Below are 22,621 nucleotides of genomic sequence, written 5' to 3'. Positions count from 1 at the left end.
CATTGGAACAGTGGGATCCCGGGCTCGGATGGAACTGCTCTGGGGCAGCCGGTGATAAATGGATGCTGATCACTGCTCTGACTGTGGAGTCAGTGGGGTTTTTATTACTGTACACCCAACAGCAATTTGGTTAGAATTTCTGGAAGACTTTACTGCCAGGAATTTTTTCTCGGTGACAAAATGGAAAGAAAAGCTGAAAAAGGAGTGATGGCAGGGAATGGGGGAAGGCAAATCTTTCCCACCCAACCCAAATCAGAAAACTGGAAAATGAAAACTGAACAAAAAACCAAAATAACAAAACCCAATAATGCTAAAAATATAGGAAAAAAAAATCTTTATAAGATTAATTATTCCTTTTATAAATTTACACTTAGATTAATACTTGGTGCTTTAGAAAAGTTCTTTTGGGTTTTGACCAGCTCTCATTTAGGCTTGTTTCAGAGACACTCACAACTGACACATGCACGGGAGGCTGTCAGTGTAGCAAAAGCTCCGCTAACGACTATGTGTGGGGTGCGGGGGTGTGTGTCACCATCTGACAGCGGTCGCTGCTGTCTCGGTGCCGCTGAGGTAGCCCTGGCCGGGGTGGCCTCCTGCGCAGGAGGCTGGAGGAGGGTGATGACCACAGCTCCATTTCCAGCAGCCTTTGCACGGGCTTCCTGATGGCAGCTTGTTGGATGGAGGGGGGGCGAATGTCGCTGCAAAAGTGGGATCCGTGCTCAGGCTTATTTACTGTAGAGTGTAGGCGACTGAACAAGAGGTAGTTCTTTTCTTGTAAATGTGCACCCGGTGCCCTCAGAAAAATTGCATTTTTATCGTTACTGCCACAATATTGAATGCTACTCCCACACTATAGGTTTTCGGTTTTCTGTTTGACCTTTGTCATATTATTTCTGTGCTCTCCTCTAAGGAGGAGACGTTACTGACTGCCCCGTCTGTCTTCTGCTGAGCAATTCCACCACGTGTCTGACACAGATACTTCTGGAGAGCAGATACTTAGCTTTTGCAACGCCAAAAAGGTATTTAGCGAAGGTACTTCTTAGCTCCTTTGCTAAAGCTTTTTGATACCTCTGCAAATTCCGCTGCAAAACACCGACCAGCGGGATGACTGTGGCTCTGCGCGCGCTCACACCTTTCACCGCTGGTACAGTCAGCAAATTGGGTTTCAAGTAGCTTCTGATCTGGCTGGGGCCTGAGCTTACTTATTTATTCGTAGACGTGATAGACATTGCTACTGGACTTGAATCTGATGCCTTGTGAAGGGCTGTGTGGGTTTGTTTTCAGTCTCATGCTGTACCCCGGGAGGCAGCATAATTCAAAGTTTCTTGCTTATAGGATATATTGGTTGAATGTAACAACAGATAAAAAATGCCTGCAAGGAAACTGGCATTAATGACAAAGAGAGGAAGAAAATTAAATTATGTCTAGAAAGAAGTAAGGCTTTTATTTTTCTTCTTTTTTTTTCTTGTATTCTGGCTTCATGGTCCTTCGTTAAGACCTAACAAAGTTTGTGGAAAAGCCCTCATGTACATTTAAAAATTTTGCCTGCACCTAAGATTTATATCAAGCAGGAAGCATGGATTTGGGAGACTTGGATATTGTGACTGGTAGGTTTGAAAACAGAATGAGTGCCATTTCTGAACACTGGTTTGCAGGTGTTGATGGCTGACATTCTGTAATTTACTGTACTGGGTTTACAAAAGGCCGGCGAGGAGACTGGAAACCCAGGGGCCAGCTCCAGTCCTGAGTGCACTTGCCTCTTTTTTTAGTGTAAAAATGAGCTTATTGCTTGTTCGTAACTCAGAGCTAACCTGGGCCAGTTTGTTGGAGAGGGAGTTTTGCTCAGTGTGCTGGGCTGCATTTAAGAGTGTAGTGGGGTTTGATTCAATAGGAGGTTCAGAGTAGGGTTAGGGTTCGTCCCAAACCTGCTGAATCAAGCTTGTCCCCATGTGTCATTCCCCATCATCTGTTGTGTCATCAGAAATCCTGAGTTCCAAAATGCTAATATTGGTGGTTTTTTGTCCCCTCTTCTTACCAAGTCTTAATGTTGCAAATGCTACCATAATAAATATTACTGAGAGGGATTCACTGAAGGATGTAAATATTCATCAGTCTTTAATGATTTGCATTTGAATCCAGAAAATTGGCTTATGACGCCATGCTGATTTTCTCTCACTCTGATTTTCACATGGCATTAAATGCAGGAGGATTAAATACCTGGGGTTTTCTCTGGTCCAAACCAGACTTTGCTATCTTTATTTGGAAGTAAATTCTTCATTAGCTGGTAACTCAGCCTTGTGCATCACTTAATCTTTTTCAATCCTTCAAGACTTTTTGTTTCTAACAAAAAGCTTTAGGATCACTCTTGTCACTCTCATATGAACCATTCACCACTCCTGGAGTATTTAATTTTTGCCTTGGCAAGGCTGACTGCTGCTTAGTCCTGCAATTCAGAATGGGAGGCCAAAAAGTGGAAGTGTTGGCCTTGGGATTGAGAGCTTTGATGTTCTTTCTATCCTTTTGTGTTTAACCTAGACGAACCTTGCAAACCACACCAAACGGTTGTATGCTTTGTGGACCTGGGTACAGAATCACAGAATCATTAAGGTTGGAAAAGACTTTCAAGATCATCAAGTCCAACCATCAACCCAACACCACCATGCCCACTAGACCATATCCTGAAGTGCCACGTCTACACGTTTTTTGAACACTTCCAGTGATGGTGACTCCACCACCTCCCTGGGCAGCCTGTTCCAATGCTTGGCCGCTCTCTCCGTAAAGAATTTTTTCCTAATATCTAGTCTAAACCTTCTCTGGTTAGGAATCCCGTGCTGACAACCACAGCTCCGCTCTCCAGGGACGAGCTCCAGCTCTTGGCCAGTGCTGAAGACAGGGCCATTTTGTCTTCTCTTGCATTCTCCATCTAGAGTAAGATCGTGCGGCTGTGCTGGCGTGCTCTCATGATGCTGTTTAGCTGCATAGGCTCATGGATGAGTAGTCTTTTAAGATTCTCGTGTATAATGGGATGGATACGCTCACCCCTCTGAAGGGCTGTTAGCTTCAGAGTACAGCCCCGACGTTCGTCCCCTCTGGGAGCAGTTGGCATTAGGTTTTTTCTGTGTTTGCAGTGGGTGCATTTTACCCAAAATGTTTAGGGTCATTCTAGATTACAAACAAATTCAGATGTAGATTGACAATGCAATTTTGGTAATTTGACCGTACCCTTTTAAAAGCCACTTACGGCTTCTCCATTGGCATAAGACACCTCATTTTTATAAGATTAGTAGGACCTGGATTAGTCAGCAAATGACACTGAGATCTTCTGGGGAAAACCCAAGGTGACAGTATGAGATTAGTATTGATAATCTGGAGCCTGAATAAATGAGACACCAAATGGCCTAAATTTAAATTGGCTTCAGTGGAACTTGTTAGGATGGAGCTTTTAATAAGTGAGGCTCTTCTTTAGGATGGGCTGTTATTCTGCGTGTTCTGCCTGGTGAATACGATATAAAAATTACATGCCTAGTCCAAGAGAAAAGTGGGTGTGAAACATTTTGCTGTCAGCTATTTTAAGACTCACTGTGATAAACTCAGTGTCCTAGGTCTGCGTATCTGCCCGACTACTTATCTGTCTCTCTTCGTTCCTACGGGTATGATGAGTTTGTGTTAATTTATGGCTACAAGATACTTGTGTAGGTCCAGGGGATGGTTTCTATAGGAAAGCTTAGATAACGATAAAAAATGTATGCTGTGTGCAGAAACCTTAATAGTGCTGCTATTTTCCAGGTAATTGTGAAAACAAGAACAGAGTATCAGCCTGACCAGAAGAACAAAGGGAAACTCAGAGTGCCCAAAATTGCTGAATTCACAGTCAGTTTCACTGATGGTGTAACAGAAAGACTAAAGGTAAGAAATGGTTATTCTGCTGCCGTCTGATGCAAATACCGTTCATTTTAAAATAACTGCATTAAAGTGACAGTAAAGACATAACAAATTTAGCACTCCACTAGGGTCAAAGAGAGGTTTATCTGCATGAGTATAAAGCTTTTTTTTTTTAGGACAGGCATGAAAATACTTCATAACTAGATCTAAAATAGGAAATATGTTTTCCTTTTTCCAGGAAAAGTTATAAAAATATTTTCCAGCCCAAACTGAAAGTAAACAGTTTGAATCCTTTTTCTTCTCAAATGTTTCTGTTTAAAAATAATTTAAAAATCACAGTGAAGATTGATTGAAACAGTTTGTTTCACCTTTTAAAATTCTTTTGTCTTGTAGTCCAACAATCCTTTTCATATTTAAGATATTTTATTATTATATAAGTGTATTATTTTTTATTAAAAGCCACTTTGAACTGGATAAAAAAAGAGATATGAGACAAGTATCCAAGCATATCCCGTCCTGTAAGCAGTTTTGGTTCACAGGAATTGGAATTTTCTGATGAAAAATGTTTCCTTGAGAAATTTTCAACAGGCTCTACTCAAACATGGAAAGAAACTCATGAATTATTGAGTGCCCTCGGTTCCTGTTGACTGCAGCATATTAGAATGACTCAGTTCCTCCTAAAATTAGGCTTCAAGCGTGTAGCTGCTAGTATTTTCTCCCTTTTCATTGAGAAGATATGGTGCTTTTCCTAAACAACAGAGCATGGGAGTGATAAAAATGTGAGATCTGATTTCACATTTCCAAAGTCAGAGGAAATATCAATGACTTGAGTAGAAAAGAGAGAGAGTAGGCAGTGCCTAGCTATACTCCTCCTCCTTGAAAAGTTAGGATTGGGGTTATAAATTTTTGTGAAAGGGTATCATCCTCGACAATTAGCAAGAATTGACTCAAGGACCTGAATAGTCTTTCATTTGGCCCAGTTGTTAGATTTGCAAGAATTAAAAAAGTTTATTATAATTATTTTCTAGTAATTTAGAAGAAAACTATAATTTTTAAAATTGGAATGTAATCCAGGAAAAATTGTTACCATTCATCCTTGATAAACTTCAAGATAAGGCTTGTTCAACTTATTGAAAGGGCAAATGTTTAACTGCTCTCTTTTGAAGCGCTACAGAAGGGCACTGTTTCTCTTTTTTCCAGAGGCTCAGTAACATATATTTCACAAAGACAATTCGGTTGCTTTCATCCAGGATATTTAAAGCCACAATTTATTTTTCAGAGGTCTGTGAATAAATGTTTATAACTTCTTGTGTTTGGTTTTTTTAGTGGACTTCACATGTTTTGATCTAAATTACTTACCAGGGGCTTACATGCTGTTGGTTTTGACCGAGTTCCTCACTGATCGTATTGCATGCGTAGTACTTATTTACCACCAATAGTGAAGTACCACTAGTAAACAGCGAATTAGCCACAGTTAAATCCCCAGCCTTGGAAACCGCAGCAGGCGTTTTCCAGTGTGAGCAACGTACAAATCAGAACCAGACACAATGTGCCTGAGAAACAACAGTAAATGTAGAGTCTTCTGGAAGTGATGTGTTGGCTTGTGACCCACAATAAATGGCATTATTGTTGATATTATAAGTAACAGTGCTTCACTGGGTATTTAGAATTTAATCCTGCAGCCCTGAACAGTGTTAAGGTCAGTGTAAGACCCAAGTTCTAATCCCGTCAAAAGATCTGTCTCTGTTATTCAAAAAGGCAATCAAGAACATCTCATCCCTACCCACTGTGCATACTGGAGGCCCCTAAGGTAGATATATAGCTCATCCACTGCTGGGGATAAATCTCATTTCACCTACTCCTTCTGTAGAGAGTGTCTTTCCCATTCTTCGAACCCCAAACTTGCTGTTGCATTCAAACCTCTCCTTTTGATGTCTCTTCCCGTCTCCCCTTCCTATTTCGGAGCGCTTCTCCCATCGCTCTCACTGGTGCGTGCGTGAGGACCGCACGCAGCAGGCGGGGGGAAGCGGGGGGCTCCAGCGGCGTGCCCGGCACTGGCAGGGGGTTAAGCTGCCTTCCCCTCTGCTGCACGGTGGGGTGGCTCTGGGAGCTGTGCCTCTTCCTGTGCAGCCTGGCAGCATGACAGTTTCATTTTTAAGCTATTTCCTTTCCCTAAAGTGCATATGATTTCCATTCTCTGCTCTTCAATGTCAACTTATTAATCACTCAGCCTCTCGTCTAATACTGGATAAGACTATAAGCCTTTCCCTGCCTGCTTTTCATAAGGCTTCCATGTACCGTATTAAGTTTGTAGTATTATTTCCTGACAAAAATGAGCTGAGATAATAGGTAATATTTCATTACCTTTTGTACTTTTTTTTTATTGCACCGCATTTTTGTACCAGTGCATATTTTTAGTGAAGTTATTAAAAATACTGCCCTCTGGTTATAAGTAGGCCTATTATCTGGCACTGATGAAATCATTTTACAATTGTTTTTTGTAAGAGGAAATCATAGTAAATACTTAACTTTTATTATCTCAGTTTGGCTACACTTTTAAAAGCTTAAAAAAGGATAAAATACATGAGATCATCATATTTTCTTTTGCTGGCTGATTGCTTTGTATAGCCTTCCAGTATGTGGTGTGTTGGAAATACCATCCACAACTTCTTGGTAATACTCTGATTAAAATTATTCATCTATGCTTGAGCTGGGCTGTTGGTAGCTATACAGTTGCAGAAGCAAGTCAACCATCCCATTGATTTCTGCAAGAGAAATGATGGAGGGAAAGGCCAATAGTCCATCCACATGTAGATCGTCCGTTGGTTTAGGGCACTCCAAATGTGTGAGCACCATATGGGAAGTGCACGTACAACTGGTGTGTCCACAGCAATGCTTGAATTTAAGGGTTTTCACAGGGAGCCATTTTGCTACTACAGCTCTACTACTTTGTGTATGAGGAGCAATACGTTTCAGCACGTGCTACCTGTATGTTGGGGAAAGAGACAGGACAGTAAGAGGATGCAAAGAAATAGCAAGAGGTCCTCTCCTATCTGCTGCTGCTGCACTACTTTGGCATCCTGGAGAATACAAAGTGAGATGTCTTGTATTTCGTTTTTCACCCAAATGGTAGAATTACCATATGTTCAAACAGAAATATAGCAAAGTGAATATCATTCATAAGAGCGTGTGGAAAAATGCTGCTGGACTACATATTTATGACTCAGCTCCCCACCCACTAATAACCTCTCTGGAGGGGTTTTTAACATTTCTGTTTCAGTCTGTGAAGTGCTTTTCTTTCCTCTCTACTGCTGGTCACTTGGTATGTGATTGTTCTCAGGGAAGAAGGAAACTCTTCCCAAGTTCTTGATTTTATTCTGAGTCATGTAGCTGCATTATACAGAAGAGCAGTATATTTCCCCCTCTGGGGGGAATTTTGGGACCATATGAACATGGCAGTCAAATTCACAGATGCCCTTTATTCTGCCTTTTGGGTATCTTTTATTGAAGAGGCTAATGAATTATTAGACAACTTTCTCACATGAGCAAGCCAAAGCCAGAATTTAAGCTTATGCATGCATATTTTTCATCCATCCAGAATGGCACAGCTCTGAGCTGTTTAATTATCGTAAAGAAGAGACTGTCCCTAGGCAACGGTTCTTATTTCACACTACCTCTTCCAGGAATTTTAGATAGCTTCTGCAACTTGTCACATCTCCTAATAGATGAGATTATGATTCTCTATAGCTCAGCACACAGCGTCCTGGAAGTTTGACCAATTAGGCTTATTCTTCAGCTGGATAAGTCACCCCATACATACTTTATAACAAATGTTTAAATAGTTATGAGTAGATGGGTTACAACAAAATTGTGTTAACATAGCATTATGGTTGAGCCATCCATACATAAAAGAAATTTCTTTTATCGTTGTAGTCCTCCACAGAGAAGCAATGACAAAATTTTTTCTAAGCTGACTGGCAGTGATTTATAGACCTTGCCTCCTTCAGACTGTTTATTCCTTTGGAGTGTGTCCTCTCTAGGAAGTTGTTGAACTGCAAAGGTCTTATTTTCCCGTAACGATGTGTACTAAGGTTTCTCAGTCTGGAGGGGAATGGTGTCCGGTGTTTGCCTACCATTTTGCATGCTTTGAAAGTAGCTCATCTTACCATGTTTTGCCACCCAGTGATGACACCGAGGTGCATTACAGAAGATCTGCAAATGTGATGACTCTCTCTATCCTGTTCCTTTGTGGGACAACAGATCTAACCCTTTGCATTTGAGGTAGGGCTTACTGCTTCTTTTTGCCGGTGATATCCTATGTTACAGCTTTTAAGAACAATCTCTCATATGCGAGTATCATCATTCCCGTGAGTTTCTGCCCTTATTTCTTTCTATCAGTACTGAAATGAGATCAAATGCTCTTTTGCTTTTTAAGCAGATTATCCATTGAATGAGGTCTTGCTTCTGGAGGACAGGGTTTTCAGTGACTCCTTTTGTCTTCCAACCAGTCCAGATAGCACAGAAACCAACCAGAAGCATTTGTAAGGTGAAGAGTGGATTTTTACCCACTTTCTTGACTGTCACTTAGCTGAAGCTTGTGTTCAAGACATCAGCACCCTGCTTAAGAAGAAACAAGCTGGAGAATAGCTGCTGATGGATTTTGTGCTTGATCCAGTCAGACTCAGTGAGTGTAGGTCATCCTGTGCTAGCTCTGACTTTGCCCAGTTTTTTTCTAGCTCCAAATAGCACCGGAAAAGGTACTGGAGTGGTCTTTCAGCGTAGGCTTACAACACAGAGCATCGTCTTGACACACGTAACTGCCTGTCGGTTACTGGTTTTGCGCAAATTGCTCTCTGTATTACACAAGTAAGTTCACATGCAACCGGTTTGACCTCTGCTGTCACTACATGCCATTAGAGCTATTCACTACTGCCTTGTCAGGGAGACAATGACTGTTAGCTGGGTGATAGTTACCTACCCATTATCTGACTTCTCAAGTCTTCTACAGTTCTTTCCTTTTCATGGATCATTTTCTTAAGAAAGTTGAAGTTATCAGTCTTTCAGAGTTGGAATAATTAAAATATGTACTTGTCTTTAACAGAACAAGTTGGGAGTGGGTGTACGGGGGAGACGCTGAGGTATTTAAGATGTTTTCTTATGAACAATTTATCTACCTGGAAAAATCATCTGCAAGTATTGATCATTACTTCACTGAAGAAGACTGTGAACTTCACTCTTTTTGCTGCAAGTTGGCAAGATCCATTTTCAGAGTCACTGGCTGTGTAATCCATTTCTGTTGAGGTATGCAATGACAATACATTTCTTATCGTTGTATCAACCCTCTCCTCCCTCCACCCTGAAACTGCCCTGATACATGCAGATCCAGTAACCAGTGGATGTAATTATTCACCACACTTTTCATCAGGTTCTTAAAATATAGTGGAACCCATTCAAATGTTTCTGTTATTGAAACGCTCATACTGAAACAATTCTTTTCCTCTTACCTAATGTGAAAGACTTAGAACAAAATCGGTCTGTCTCCAGCCACACCCTACACAAAAGACATTGATGCAATAATTGTTCATTATCAAAAACAAGCCAGTTTCTGAAACACTTGGCTCCTAATTAAGAAAGATTTTTCTGGGCCAGGGCCAGGGCTTGAATTCCTGTTGGCAACAGCTTTGCTGAAATGGAAGATGCTTCCCCTGCTTGCAGCACTAGAATCTGACCCATCAAATCCCCAGGGCATTCGGCTAAATCTTGTAGTGGAGGGATCCTCATGTGACAGGCATTGCAGTTCAGAGGAAAGGAAAGTCCCGGGCTTGTGTGCTTGTGGAGGAGGGCAGGGAGCAGGTCTTGACCACTTTCTTTCTGTAGGTGAGATCCTCTGAGATGTGAGCACAAGGTGTCCTGTACGGTGTGGTGCAGAGGATTGCTGTGTGGCCTCTGGGCTGCCGAATGACCGCACCGTGAGCATAGCTTTGAGAAACGCCCGCTGAATCTCCCTGAGTGCCTACATTTATCTACCTGCCCACCCTGCCCTTGTTTTTAAAGCGCACATCAGCGTTGCAGCTGTGTAGGTGGCAACTCTCCCTCGCTCTGCTGCACACATCCGCAGCCCCAAATGTGCCATTCCTCTCGTTCTGTTCCCCCCGCTTCCCCTTCCCAAAATCCCCTCTGTGCCATGGTTCCTGCAAACTTCTCCACAGGATGTTCTGCTTTCACCTGCAGGCTGTTGGTTTATGCCGATAGTTCTTTCTCTCACCTGCAAAGGAATGAATCCCAGAAAAATGGCATGGGGCTTTTCATCGTGCCCGTTCAATAGCTAAATAAACTTAAATACTCCTTTAATTGTTAAGTTACCACAGGGCAGGAGTCACTCACAGAGGAAGGGCTCCTCTGAGTGTGAGCAGGACAATTTTCCTTGCTGCTTTTTAATACTAACAATAACAATGTTACCATGGCGACTGCCGCATCACGTCGGTTATCTGGAAGATGCAGAGTGGCTGCTGAAAGATCCCATTACACTGACTAATGCGAGCGGTGCTTGAGGGAGGGAACGCTCTCATACACAGAGATTTTTCTCACTTTGGTGATAATTGCTAATGTGGCTGAGACGTCGCTCCCAGGCTGCGCCGCGCTCAGACGAGCCGTGTGATCCCGGAGAACTCGGGACAAAGTGGGGGAAAACCGGAAAGGCGGCAGGCGCGGGGGGGCCGTGGCAGGAGCACCCAGGAGTCTTGCACTGGCACCAGCATCAGGCGTGGTGTAGTGGCTTCCTCTTGAGCCTTGCGTTTAAAGAGGGGCTTGGAGAGGTGTCGGTAGGAAGGGGCTGGTTTCGGTCTCCAGGGACCGGTTTGGAGCCTTATTCACACCTCAGTCTTCTCCAGAGAGAGATGGAGTCACTTGTCTCTGGAGCCCAAGCTTTGCCTTGTCTTTGGAGGTTGAATATTTTCCACGGCGATGCAGAGGGTCGCAGATTCTCCTTCCTTAAAAACCCACTGCCCAGCCCTGCCTAGCCTTGCCTGGGCTGACGTCTGGTGCAAACCAGCACCTGCACGGATCCAGGCTCTCGCTTATGGTGTGTGTGAAAGGAAGTCCGAAATGTGGCTCGCCATCTTTCTGCCTGAGCCCAGAAATCATTCTTCTCCTCCTCTGGCTGTAATGGCAAGGGAAGGGGATAGGTCATACCTGTCCTAGCCCGTCTCACAGCTTCGCGGGGGTAGATTGATGGAGCCATTTGTGACCATCGGTGACAATTCGGAGCTGAGAGGATGAACCGAATGTGGATTTGTGGCTCAGCTGCCAGAAAACAGGTATTTCTCATCACATCCCTAGGTATGGTACTACCCTGCAAGGTTTCTTCTGGCTGGGTAAAAGTCTGTGTTTTTTGTAAGAGTTCCCAGCTAATATCTGGCTTTCTGGTACAGTCTAGGTCCCAAGAAGGTAAAGCCAGGAAGTTTCCATGTCTAAAACACACACAAGAGAAGTATATTTTGATTTAAGTAGAACGTTCTATATGATTGGCTTAGGGACCACCTAGCAAAGCAAAGAAAAAAAGAAAAAAGAAGGCTTTTATATGAAATGGGTCATTCCTTAAAGTGTATCCTTGGTTTACATTCTTTTTTACAGACACACACACATACATACTCTTTTGCAAAGTCAGAAAAATGACCTCAAATATATTTTATTTTTGCCATCTGCAAGCACTGAGTAATCAGCTGAAGAGATTTGTTCAGGGTTATTTTTTTCTTTTAACTGATTTTTGGAGAGGAGAAGAAAGTTAATTGCTATGCAGAAATTGTCTAAAAATGGAAGTCACAGAGAATATTCACGACTAAGGGTTTGCGGGGTAGACCTGCTGAATCTAAATTCTCCAAACCATGATATATTGGAGAAAGAAGGGAATTACAGAGCAGAAACCTCAACTGACCCTTTGCTTTGGAACAAAATGCTTGAAAAACGATTTTCATAAGCGACTGCATGGCCATACCCATTCTGCTAATTACAAAATGTAATTGCAGTTTCCATTTAGTCTGAATGATTTCTTACACTGCATCTTTGTTTTCAACAACACAATGCCATGTTCCATTCTGGTACCTCTGCCACCCCACAGTAAACCCTATTTGTTGGGTAATTTTCTTGTCAGCTTTTGAGGTGGAATGAAACATGCTTAGTGCTAGTTTGGCTAATGTAGCAAAAGGCACCAAATGGGATGGAGGAGGAAAGAGTTTTCAGCTGACTGAAGCCAAGGCAAAGTTTATTGACTGTCATGAAGTGCATTTTCAGTCTTGTAGCCAAACCACAGAATGCTAAAAAAAAAATAATCAGGGAAATGAAATGCTTCACTCGTACATTTTTTTTTCCGTGTAATGTTTCATTCTCTCTATTTATAAAGCAGCACAGGCTGCTGACTGAATGTTAAACAGACCTGAGCTCCCTCTTGTTAGTACTTGCAGATGTATTAAGCCTGTTGGGTCAGATGCACAGCTAATGGAACTGGCCTCATGCCTTTGAAGGCATCATAATCAGCTAGATTATTCATTTTTGTTGTTTGTTTTTAAAAGAGTCGCTTTTGTAAGTCATTTGCAGCAATAAAGCTCCACATTTCTGATTTAAAATGGAAAGGCTTTTAATTCTTAAGTTACCCAGGGAACACTTTGCTCACCAAGTCTTCACTTTGTCCTTGTATGAAGCACCCATGCACCCATGCAATAAGTTTTTTAAGAGAAATGGGTGTACTGGGCCATGAATGCTGACATATTATTAGCTTCATTTCCTGATCCATGGTGGCAGACATAGATACTGAAATGCATGTGAATATGTTGACCTTCTTGAAGGAATGAACTTCCAATTGATTTCTTCTTTTTTCTTTCTGCACTGAACAAAGGTGTTTTAATTTGTGCAAGCTTGACTTTCAATATTTTTTTTAACTAAGAAGTCCCTGGGACTGGGGAGTGGTAGGGGCAAGTTATCTTGTGCCGTGGCATGTGAAGAGTTTAAATTGTTCTGGGCATTTTTAAATCCAGTCTTCTGTTGTTGATGGCTGATGAGGGAAATGGTAGTGTCACATGTAAAATCAAAATATAAGAAACTGATGTGAGAGGCAAATACACAAGAAAACATGCCTGGAGAAATACCATTTTGTGCCTTAGCCCAGTACATTGACACTCAAGTCTGAAAGGTTTGCTTTGAAGACTGCCCTGCCTGTGGAAGAAGGTAATTTCGTAAAGTAAACAGACCTCAGCTTTTCCCTAGAATCAGCCTGATCCTTGGCTCTGGGATGGTGCTGGTGCTTGGGTGGTTTTGCACACACAGGCCCAGAAAAAGCCAAACTTTTGGGGACTTCTTAGGTGCTTGCAGCTTTGGGTGGATCTTGCTGGAGCATCTGTGAGTACCAGTGGGGAGCAAGGTGTGGAGCTGGACCTGAGTGTGTGTCAGGTGTCTAAGCAAGCCAGCAGCAGAGCAAGGAACCCAGCCTGCATTTCCCAAGTCTGTTGCCGTGTGCTAATCCCTGGACCTGTTCTCGGGGCTCCTGATGCTTTTCCCACACCAAATCCAACGTGAGGGAAGCAGGGAGAGGGCATGATTTTGCATGTATGAGACTCTTCAGAGCTTGAGTATTGGCAGGCTAAGGGTAGGCAAGGAGACAATTTTATTGATGACTTGATTTATCTTGTATTCCTGTTGATGCATTTTAAAAGGGCCCTTGATGGGCTGAGGCATCCATTGTCACGTCTCGCGTGAAGTGACTGGAGGAACTGTCACAGCCGGGACTTTGCACAGTGCAATGGGAAATTGCAGCATGTCACTGATGAAAGGTTAGCTGTGGAGACGGTGTATCTGTCTGCTGCAATCCCACTAATTGAAAAACCATCTCAGATTAGTGATCTGGAAGGCAGCCCTCTTCCAGCATTGCTCAGCTCGTGAAATGGTATGTCGGGTGTTGTTAGCACCATGGGTTTGGGAAGAAAAGCGCCTTTATAAGAAGTGTTCCTGAGTCACCCTACTTTTTTAATTTTGTGGTTTTGCTTCTTTTCTTTGAAGGAAGCAGAGTTACAGAAATAAGGAAGGAAGGCTTATGATAGTTGAAAAAGTTGAAAAAAAATTCTTGTAGGAGGAGGGGAAAAAAAGACCTTTAAAGACCTGTATAGCCTGCCAAAAAGGCCATGTATTTATTTGGTGTTCCTAGAAACAGTATTATAGCATCTCAGTATACCAGCTTATTCTGATGAAGGATTTTTTTTTACGGCATTAAATGGCAGAAAAGAAAAAGCAAACCAAACAGAGCTTTTTATTTACTTAGGTGGAAATTCACTAATATTCAATGGTGGAAACATCCTTATTGAAAATGGCATTTTAGAACTTCCATAAGGAACGGGGGCTTGGAAACCGAGCCATGAATTTTCCGTTCAAGGGGTTTGACTTGGCACAGACAGACATCATGCAGACCGCAGCTGGCACCAGACACAGTTAAAAAGATCTGAGGCTATTAGTGCCTAAACAGCCACTAGCAATTATATTACATGATGGAGACTGGCTAATATAATTGAGCTAGCTAGTTATTGTGTGCATAATTTAATTATTTGACAAATTGCTTAGAAACACGGTGTTCTTGTTCCACACTCATGCTGCACTCACAGTATTACAGGGCGCAGAGCAGAGGAATTGCTGGTGGGTATGTAGTCATCTTGGAAGACAGACACTTCTTTTTAAGATTTGCGAACTTGGAGAGGTTCACTGGTATAGTTATGGTGGGGTGGTGTTTGCAGAGATGGGTAGAGCCAACGGGGACATGGCTGGGATAGCAAACTGGCTTAGAGGCAGCTAGTGCTGTTTCAGATAGATACCTTTGAGGCTTTAGGGTAGTTGGAGAAATGACACTCTGTTTTCCCATTTCACTCTGTGAGTCTTTTGGACTTTGATTGCTGGGCTGTGTGGGCTGAAAGGAACCCGTAAAATAGTGGAGCAGGTGTGAAATGTTTTTGGACCCCAAAATTATACCATCCTCATGGACGGTGTTCAGTGTTCTTAGGAGAAGGGGGCCACCAAACTGGTTATGTTTATGAATTCTAAGATAAAGGACCAAAAAAAATGGTCCCCCTTAAGCTTTGTGTAAGAAGCCATGCATCACTAAGGAGTATTTTCCCATAGCTCTGAAGATTTAGGTACATGACTAAGGACATTTCCCTCTCAGAAACGTGACAGATGCACTCAACCCCTTAACCAAACTAGCGGTGGTTTGGTACAGGCTCCAAAGGAGGTAAAGGCCTAAGCTGTAAATGGGCCAAGAACTCCTCTAGTTTCAGTCTGTTCCCTGAAAACCCACAAAGGAGCAGAGTGACACAGCGAGCATTGATGTATATGAGCTTGGAACACTGGTCACGCAATTAACACGTGAATAGTGGGTGGCTTTTCCAAGACTCATTTATCAAGGAACAAAGAAAGTTGTGGGTACGAGGAGTCTCATGCATACATTTCCCACTGCATGTAATTTGACTGAAAGCCAACCACTTTATTCCATGAATATGACAGCCTACGTGAGCCTTCTTTGAGCTCTCCCAGCTAAGCGGCCCGGCTGCACGGAGGTGATCTCCCCTTGAGCTGGGATGCCTCTCAGGGTTGCTCCTCAAGGCAGAGAGACCTTCTACCAAGGGCAGATCTTTGGTAAGTGACCGATATCGTGCATAACCTTGTAGTATGGTAACTTTGATTTGTGTCTTGGTAACTTTGATTTGTGCCTTAGTCGTTTTGAATCATTGTTCAGATGATTGTGCTGTACAGTAATAGAGTGAACCTTGCCATCTAACTTTGTTAAGTCACAGTTTTACAACATCCCATTAAAGCCACTTTTGCTAGTATCTTTGACAGTGATTCTTTAAGTGATCTAAATCACCCATTCACGACATGTGGCACTTAGGGACATGGTCTAGTGGTGGACTTGGCAAAGCTAAGTTAATAGCTGGACTTGATGATCTTACAGGTCTTTTCCAATCTAAACGATTCTATGATTCTATGAACAAAGCATCTCCTAAGAAATTCTGCTTAAGAATCTGGGCACCATCTGGAATAAAGCTGTGCTGTAATAATAGAGGAGAAATCCTGTATCTTCTTGAACAGTACCCAGCAAATATGAGGACCCAATTGTGTCACTTTTTTCAGCTAGCCTTCCGAAATTTCCAAGGCTAAGCTCTTGGCCCTAAAATCAGCAACTTATTACAAAAAGATTGTTAAAAATTAGGAGTGAAATGTCATTTTTGAAGAAGTACATCCTAATAAATTTTATCTACAGAGCAGATCAGACTATCTAACAGGGTGCTGGGCATTGCACTACACCATTTCTCTGTCTGAGTCTAAACAGTGGAGCAGCTCTTAGAATTGTGGAATTGTAGAAGGGACCTTTAAAGGTCATCTCACCCAACCCCCCTCCAATGAGCAGGGGCATCTTCAACTAGATCTTGTGGTGTATTTCAGAGTCCTTATCCCCTTGGTCAGTCCATCTGAGTGACCTGTCAGCCTCTGACTCCCTCCCTGCCTACACGCCTAGATTTTCTTACATTAGCAACCTGGATTCAAACGATGGGGTGGTTCACACTTGGATTTTATCCTGGCATAGAGGTGGGAGGCAGCCAGCGTAGACAGCTGGATCTGGGAACTGGGAAGCGCTCCGAAGTCTTTCACTTTAACTGTAGGTTTCATGTCAAGATCTAATGTTGTCAATCTCACATCTAATTACCAGCTAGAAGTAGTTATCGGATGAAGGGGAAAAAATTATCTTCCTGAATTTTTCACTATCAAGCAGAAATCATTATAATGAGATGATGAGTGTATGAATGTATACCGAGATGCCCCTACAGCTGAAACCTTCCTACTGAACAGCAGGACCTCTGGGACTGGCCCTGTGGCAAATGGGTTGATGATTTTGTGATTATTTTTTTTCTTGAATGCAAGTTAACTAGGTTATCAATGGATTGGTAGGTTTCCAGGTGTAACGGCATTGCCATAAACTATGGAAGGAGCCTCGTTGCCTGTCCAAGCATAGCTTTTACGCCCTTCTGTGAAAATAACCTTTACAGAATTTCAAGGTTATAAACTTTGTTTATAACAAATTTTGCGTCATTCAGAGTCTTTCTTCTTCTACAAAGAGAAAAATGAAAAACAAGATAATTTCTTCAACGGAATTGCCTATTAAAAGTCACAAAATTTCACAATACCCAGTAACATTGAAGGCATCTTGGAAAACCAGACATGGCATCGGTGGTGGCATCCTTTCCTGACAAACTTGAATGTGAAGAGGGTGAGACTGCAGTGCAGGAAGGCGCAGAGGCATCTGGCTTCTGAGGTCCCTTATTCCCATTACAGCTGCTAAGACTAGGAAAACTGCACATAATTTTGTAGGGATTTTTCCACGGTAAATGTTCTTTACCTGAGAATTAAATTGATCTCCTTCACAGTATCACAAAACTCTACACTCTGAGAGCATTAACTCTTCTCTGGGTGTTGCTTGTCTGGCTGTTTTTTCTATAGCCAGCAATGCTTTTGCTGGTTGTGGCATCTTATTGGCTGTACTCCTATTTTGAGTGTATATGTAACCACATATATTGTGTGCTCTGAGCAGTGGGAAAGCTGTCCAGAGACAAACATTTATTTGCCAGGTTTAGAAAAAAAATCATGCTTGATATCTAAGAAGTGCCACCCACGCTGATGAAAATCCCTGCTTGCTAGCCTCTCATGAGAGTTGCATGAGCACGGAAGAGAGATTCTACACTGTTTTCTACAGACAGATTGATAGAGATCACATAATCTGTTTGCATCCTGAGAATTGCTCCACTTAGGTGGGAAATGGAGGGTGGTTTCAAATGCCTGGGCACCTGGGGCTTGTGCCTCATTCACAAACAGCAGACGGTTGCTGCTGAGTTCCTCCAAAGCTGGACTGAATGCAGGTTTTTTCCCCTCAAAGGGCAGGCAGCATGGTGATTTTCCAAGTGAATTTTAGACAGCAGATGATAAGTCTGCTGCTTGAGTATGAGCAGTGATGGGTTTGAGCTTTAGTAGTGGAGTACGACTGCAGTGCTGTACCAGACTAGCTGACCATCTCATTTGGAAACCCATTTTAGTGACCCAGAGGCAGATGTATCAGAGCGATATGTGAAAACCCAAAATGGACAATTTCTTACCCCTCTGAAGACATCTGAGCCTACAAAAGGTGCCTACTGATTTTAGCGTCCTGTAGGAAACTAAAGGAGATTTAGACACCTGACTGCCTTTGTGGATCTAGGTCTGACTGACTGGTTCATGCCATCAAATACGAAAACTCAGTGGGGGAAGAGGTGTCTTTTGTTTTATTAAGCCCTACTTCAAGCCATGTGGAGGCTCTCCATATGAATGTCTAATTTTTTTTGAATCTTACTGAGCTCCTTCTGCCAACCATATTGTACAGAGTAATTTTGTTAGATTAATTGTGATTAATTTCACAGAAAATTGTGGTTTGGGTTAGAAAAAACAACCCTTTACTTCTTCAGAAGGTGTTGCTTCACAGTTTTACAAAACTTTGACATCGTCTTCTGTGTTTCACTGTGGGGTGGCTTGCATCTGAATGCCCATGTTATTTTCTCTCCATATCCAATTTTTTTATACCGAGTCCTTGCAGTGTGTGACACCATCAGTGGAGCCTGTGAACAAAACATAAAGGTGGAATGACAAGCCCTGACACCAGGGCCATGATCATAAGTTATATTCCTCCAGCTGCTAAATGCAAGTAATATGTGGCCTAAGTGGAAACAAAACCACACCCCCCCAACTCACCAGCACAGGTTGGATGCTGAATACTAACAGTGAGCTGTCTGCATCCAGTCCCCACTGGGGAAAAAAGTATTTGTCAACTCAGTTCAAACAGTGCATAAATTTGAGGGAACTGCCAACTGCTGACAGACCTTTCCACCACGTACACTGCCTGAAAATCCTTCCTTATGAATATCGCACACAGAATCACACACAGAATCATTAAGGTTGGAAAAGACCTTTAAGATCATCAAGGCCAACCATCAACCCAACGCCACCATGCGCACTAAACCATGTCCTGAAGTGCCACGTCCACATGTTTTTTGAACACTTCCAGTGATGGGAGTGTCTGCCCACCTCCCTGGGCAGCCTGTTCCAATGCTTGGCCACTCTCTCCATAAAGAATTTTTTCCTAATATCCAATCTAAACCTCCCCTGGCACAAATATCTGCTCTGTGCAGTAGCATTCCCATCAGCCCCTGTTCAGGATCCGCCTTTCTCCACTTCCTTTCCCCCCCCCCAGGTATTTATTTCCAGAGAGTTCAGGTTTCCCAGGACTCTGAGGCACTGGAATACCTCACTGGTTTGTGTGACAGCACCAGCCCAACACTGGTGTGCAGCTACCTGCAGGCTCTGTAGCTCAGCAATTTATCAGTATTGCTGTCAAAGCCCCTAAGGCTTGATTTTTGGAGGGACCAGCAGCTCCCAGCTCTTGTTGACTTCCACAAGGAGTGAAGGGTGCATACCCTTTCTGAAAAATAAGGCCATAAACTGGAAAATCTTTGCAATAAGGAATAAAAATGTAGAAACTTTGCAATGGAAGTGGCTATTAAAAGAATGCCCTGCTGTTTGGATGTGGCATTGTTCTCTGGTTTGCTTTTAAATAAGGCTTTTCATTGTAGCTAGAGAGGGAAAAAGGGAATTTTTGATGAAACAAGAACCCAACATGGGCAACTATTGAAATCAAAGACCGTAGAAAGGATACTTCGATGGACAGCATGAAAGCCAGGTTAGCTGGAACACCATTGCAATTAGATACCGTCTCAGTGGAGCAAAACCTAGTGGCAACTTATGTCCTGTTGCCCGATGAGGATATATCTTTTTTTTATCCTTGCTCTCGTGAAAATGCAACATGTACTTCATCTATGGGAAGGGTCGGGAGGAGCCAAGCCACATGCGCTGTTGCTGATGGGACGTTGACATCATCTTTCACGGCTGTTAAGGGCTTCTTTCCATGTTTTGTGGAGGCTGAGGAGTTTTTTGGTGTGGTGATGATGTTCTCTCTTCTCCATTCCAGCAGACACTCCCCTCGTAAGGGAACCTTTGGGAATCATATAAGACTTTGGGGAGGGTACGGGCAAATCCCCCCCTGCTATTACCCACTCAAGCAAGTCACACGTGACAGATTCATGCCTGCAGCACTTCTAGGTTTTATCTGCTCACTAAATTTTATTTTCCCTCTGTGAGTGTTTATATTGCTTAGAGACTGCCAAGGTTCATGTTAATCATAAAAAAAAGTGGAGGTTTATTAGGTATTGAAGCTCTGTGATTCTTTCTTTGGTGTTTGAATGTTAATGCAGCTTCGTATGCTCTGGAATAGCTAGAGAGGTGGATCTTAGCTCTGGCGTGGCAAAATATACGGGGGGTGGATTTTTCTTCCCTTTCCTCTGGGTTTTAACATCTTACATGACATTTCATCCCAGAGCAATTTTACACTGTGTATCATCATGTGTAATATTGTGTCACGCTGTAATTTTGCAAGTGCATGAAACAGCAGGAGGGAGGTGAGAATGGGCTCAATTACACCCAGGAGGGAGGGGAGAGCGCAGCGGAGGGACCTGCTCCTGGGAGGTAATGAATTGGGTGTCAGCACTTTGCCAGAGCAGAACGACAGAGCAGGGGGAAATTTATTCTTTTTAGGGGCTCAGTGGGCAGAGAAGAGGAAAGGCACCAGTCAAATCACATTCCTAATGTTCATTTCCATGGGCTGTGTATGTATGTGGGACTTAACAAAAGAAGGGACATTCATTCTCGCTCCAAACGGCTCCATTCTTTCTTTTTCTGAAAGCTAAAGGAAGAACCTGGCTATTTTAACTGTCTCTGAGTAACAAGTCTTCAAAGCAACTTTGGTAGCAACTCTTGGGGAAGGCAGACACAGAGTCATTCTAGGGGAGAGAGACATCCCATTGCTCAGGGATATTCCCCTTTCACAGTCTCTTCTCTGGGTGCCCTGAGGGATCCCTCTGGGATGGGGGAACTGTGATGCAGAAGGGGAGACAGGAACCGGGTAGGCATTAGGGCAGGAGGAATCGTGTGTGCAGGGTGTGTGCGTCCTGCTGGGGTGCAGCGCTTGCTAGCCCTGATGATGAAGATTGTATTTACGAAAGAAAGCTAGAGGATGAGCAGCTTCTTATTGCTCAGGAACAAGAGGTACTTTTTCACGGAGTTATGCTCTATGCATTCCCAGGTGGCATTTAGTGTAATTTCATTGTTCTTTGTCTCTCTCTTTGCCCTGACCACAAGTTTGTTCCTTCAGGTTAACCTAAGCAAGACTTCTTTTTTTCACTGTACATTGTATTTAGGACAGAGCAACAAAACTAGAGCGCCGAGTATTTCTTATTTTCTGAATTTCTAGCCAGGGTTGCTTTTTAAGCATTGGCTTTGGTAGAGCAAGATGTATGTCTTGCTTTAGTGCCTTCAAACTAACCTTGAAGGGGACTTGTGTCTTTGTCATCTTTGTGTTACTACGTAAATTGCCATCAGAGGAAGTAACAGGCCTAATATGCTCCTCTTTTAAATGGTGAAAAGTTGATGGACATTTATTCTACAGGAGGAAATACTCTTCTGCATTGGCCTGCCAAAGCAGGGTTGTGATGGGTCTTCTTGGAGAGGGTTCTTTTTCCTAGGTCTTCTATTGGAAACAGTAGATAGTGTTGGCATACTTAATCCGGGAAGTCTCTCCTTTTGACTATACTTTTTCAAAGTGACATTTTAACTTTTTTTTCAGGTGTAATATGACTTTTCTTTGAGGCAGAAATCATGGCAAATTCCATTCCATCTCCCTTAAATCTAAGTGAGACTTCTTCCTCTTCAGCACTATGAAAAGGGACATGGCTTCCCCAGATTGAGAATCCATGGGCTACCATAAAGCTGGTCTGAAGTATTTCCATGCAAACTTGCAGTCAAGTTTGCTTAGATGGAGAGGAGGTGGAGCCCATATTTGCTTGGTCAGACAAGTGCAATTCATACGACTGTACTCCTTTTCTACCAGCTATCTTTTCTGCACTCCGGGACTCTTAACACATGTTCTCTGATGAGAGCCAGCAGCAAGTGCTACTCCCTCTGCAGCTACTTTTTGCTTAATTGACCCATTTTGCAGCAAATTAGGCCCCAAGGAGTAAACTAATATGAGTAGTTACTCTAAAAGGTGGGTTGGGGCTTCTGTGAACTGTTCATCACTTCATAGAGTCTCCATATCTCTGTCTTTCCTGACTTTTGAACTGGATGTGTTGAGTTTGATTTACCACCATACATGCAGGTTTACCTTCAGTCTTTTTGTCTTAAAACAGCCGCCAGGATTGTAGCTTTTGACCTTCCAGCCTTGCAGGTGGCATTGCCAGGGCTGCTTTAGCTTCTCTGAATAATAGTCCCAATGCGTTGTGTGAGATGTAGGAATAATCTCACCAGGCAGTGCATCTTTCTGCAGGATTGATGAGGGTGAGAAGTCTTTTCCTGCACTGCAAGCAATTGCAGTGGCCCCTTTGAGTCTGTGCAGGGATTGCTTGTCATACAGGTTCGCAGTTACAGCTGCTATGATGACCAAAGGCGAGAACTAGAGCAAAATTCAGTGTGAACCAATATTAAGCAATTTGTGTATCTTTATTGATATAATATTACTAATATTACATAACATTATTGTTATATAAATAATATATTGATGAATTATGAGATGTGGCTA

At 42.7% G+C, this 22,621-nt stretch overlaps 1 protein-coding gene across 1 annotated transcript in view; it reads left to right on the top strand.

Moving 5' to 3' along the window:
* Window positions 1–3,786: 3,786 nt before the first annotated feature.
* LOC104624006 (neuron-specific protein family member 2) overlaps window positions 3,787–22,621 on the top strand; it is a gene marked incomplete at its 5' end in the record, with an annotated part of 23,152 nt that continues 4,317 nt past the window's right edge. The window contains one exon of the mRNA XM_010291255.1: window positions 3,787–3,906. Within this exon, the coding sequence (XP_010289557.1) occupies window positions 3,787–3,906 (120 nt within the window). The remainder of the gene's footprint in view (window positions 3,907–22,621) is intronic.

Source organism: Phaethon lepturus, unplaced genomic scaffold, assembly GCF_000687285.1.
Source record: "Phaethon lepturus isolate BGI_N335 unplaced genomic scaffold, ASM68728v1 scaffold13087, whole genome shotgun sequence".
NCBI classification, from domain to species: domain Eukaryota; kingdom Metazoa; phylum Chordata; class Aves; order Phaethontiformes; family Phaethontidae; genus Phaethon; species Phaethon lepturus.
The sequence above is the reverse complement of the archived record's forward strand: the minus strand, read 5'-3'. Positions and strand labels throughout refer to the sequence as shown.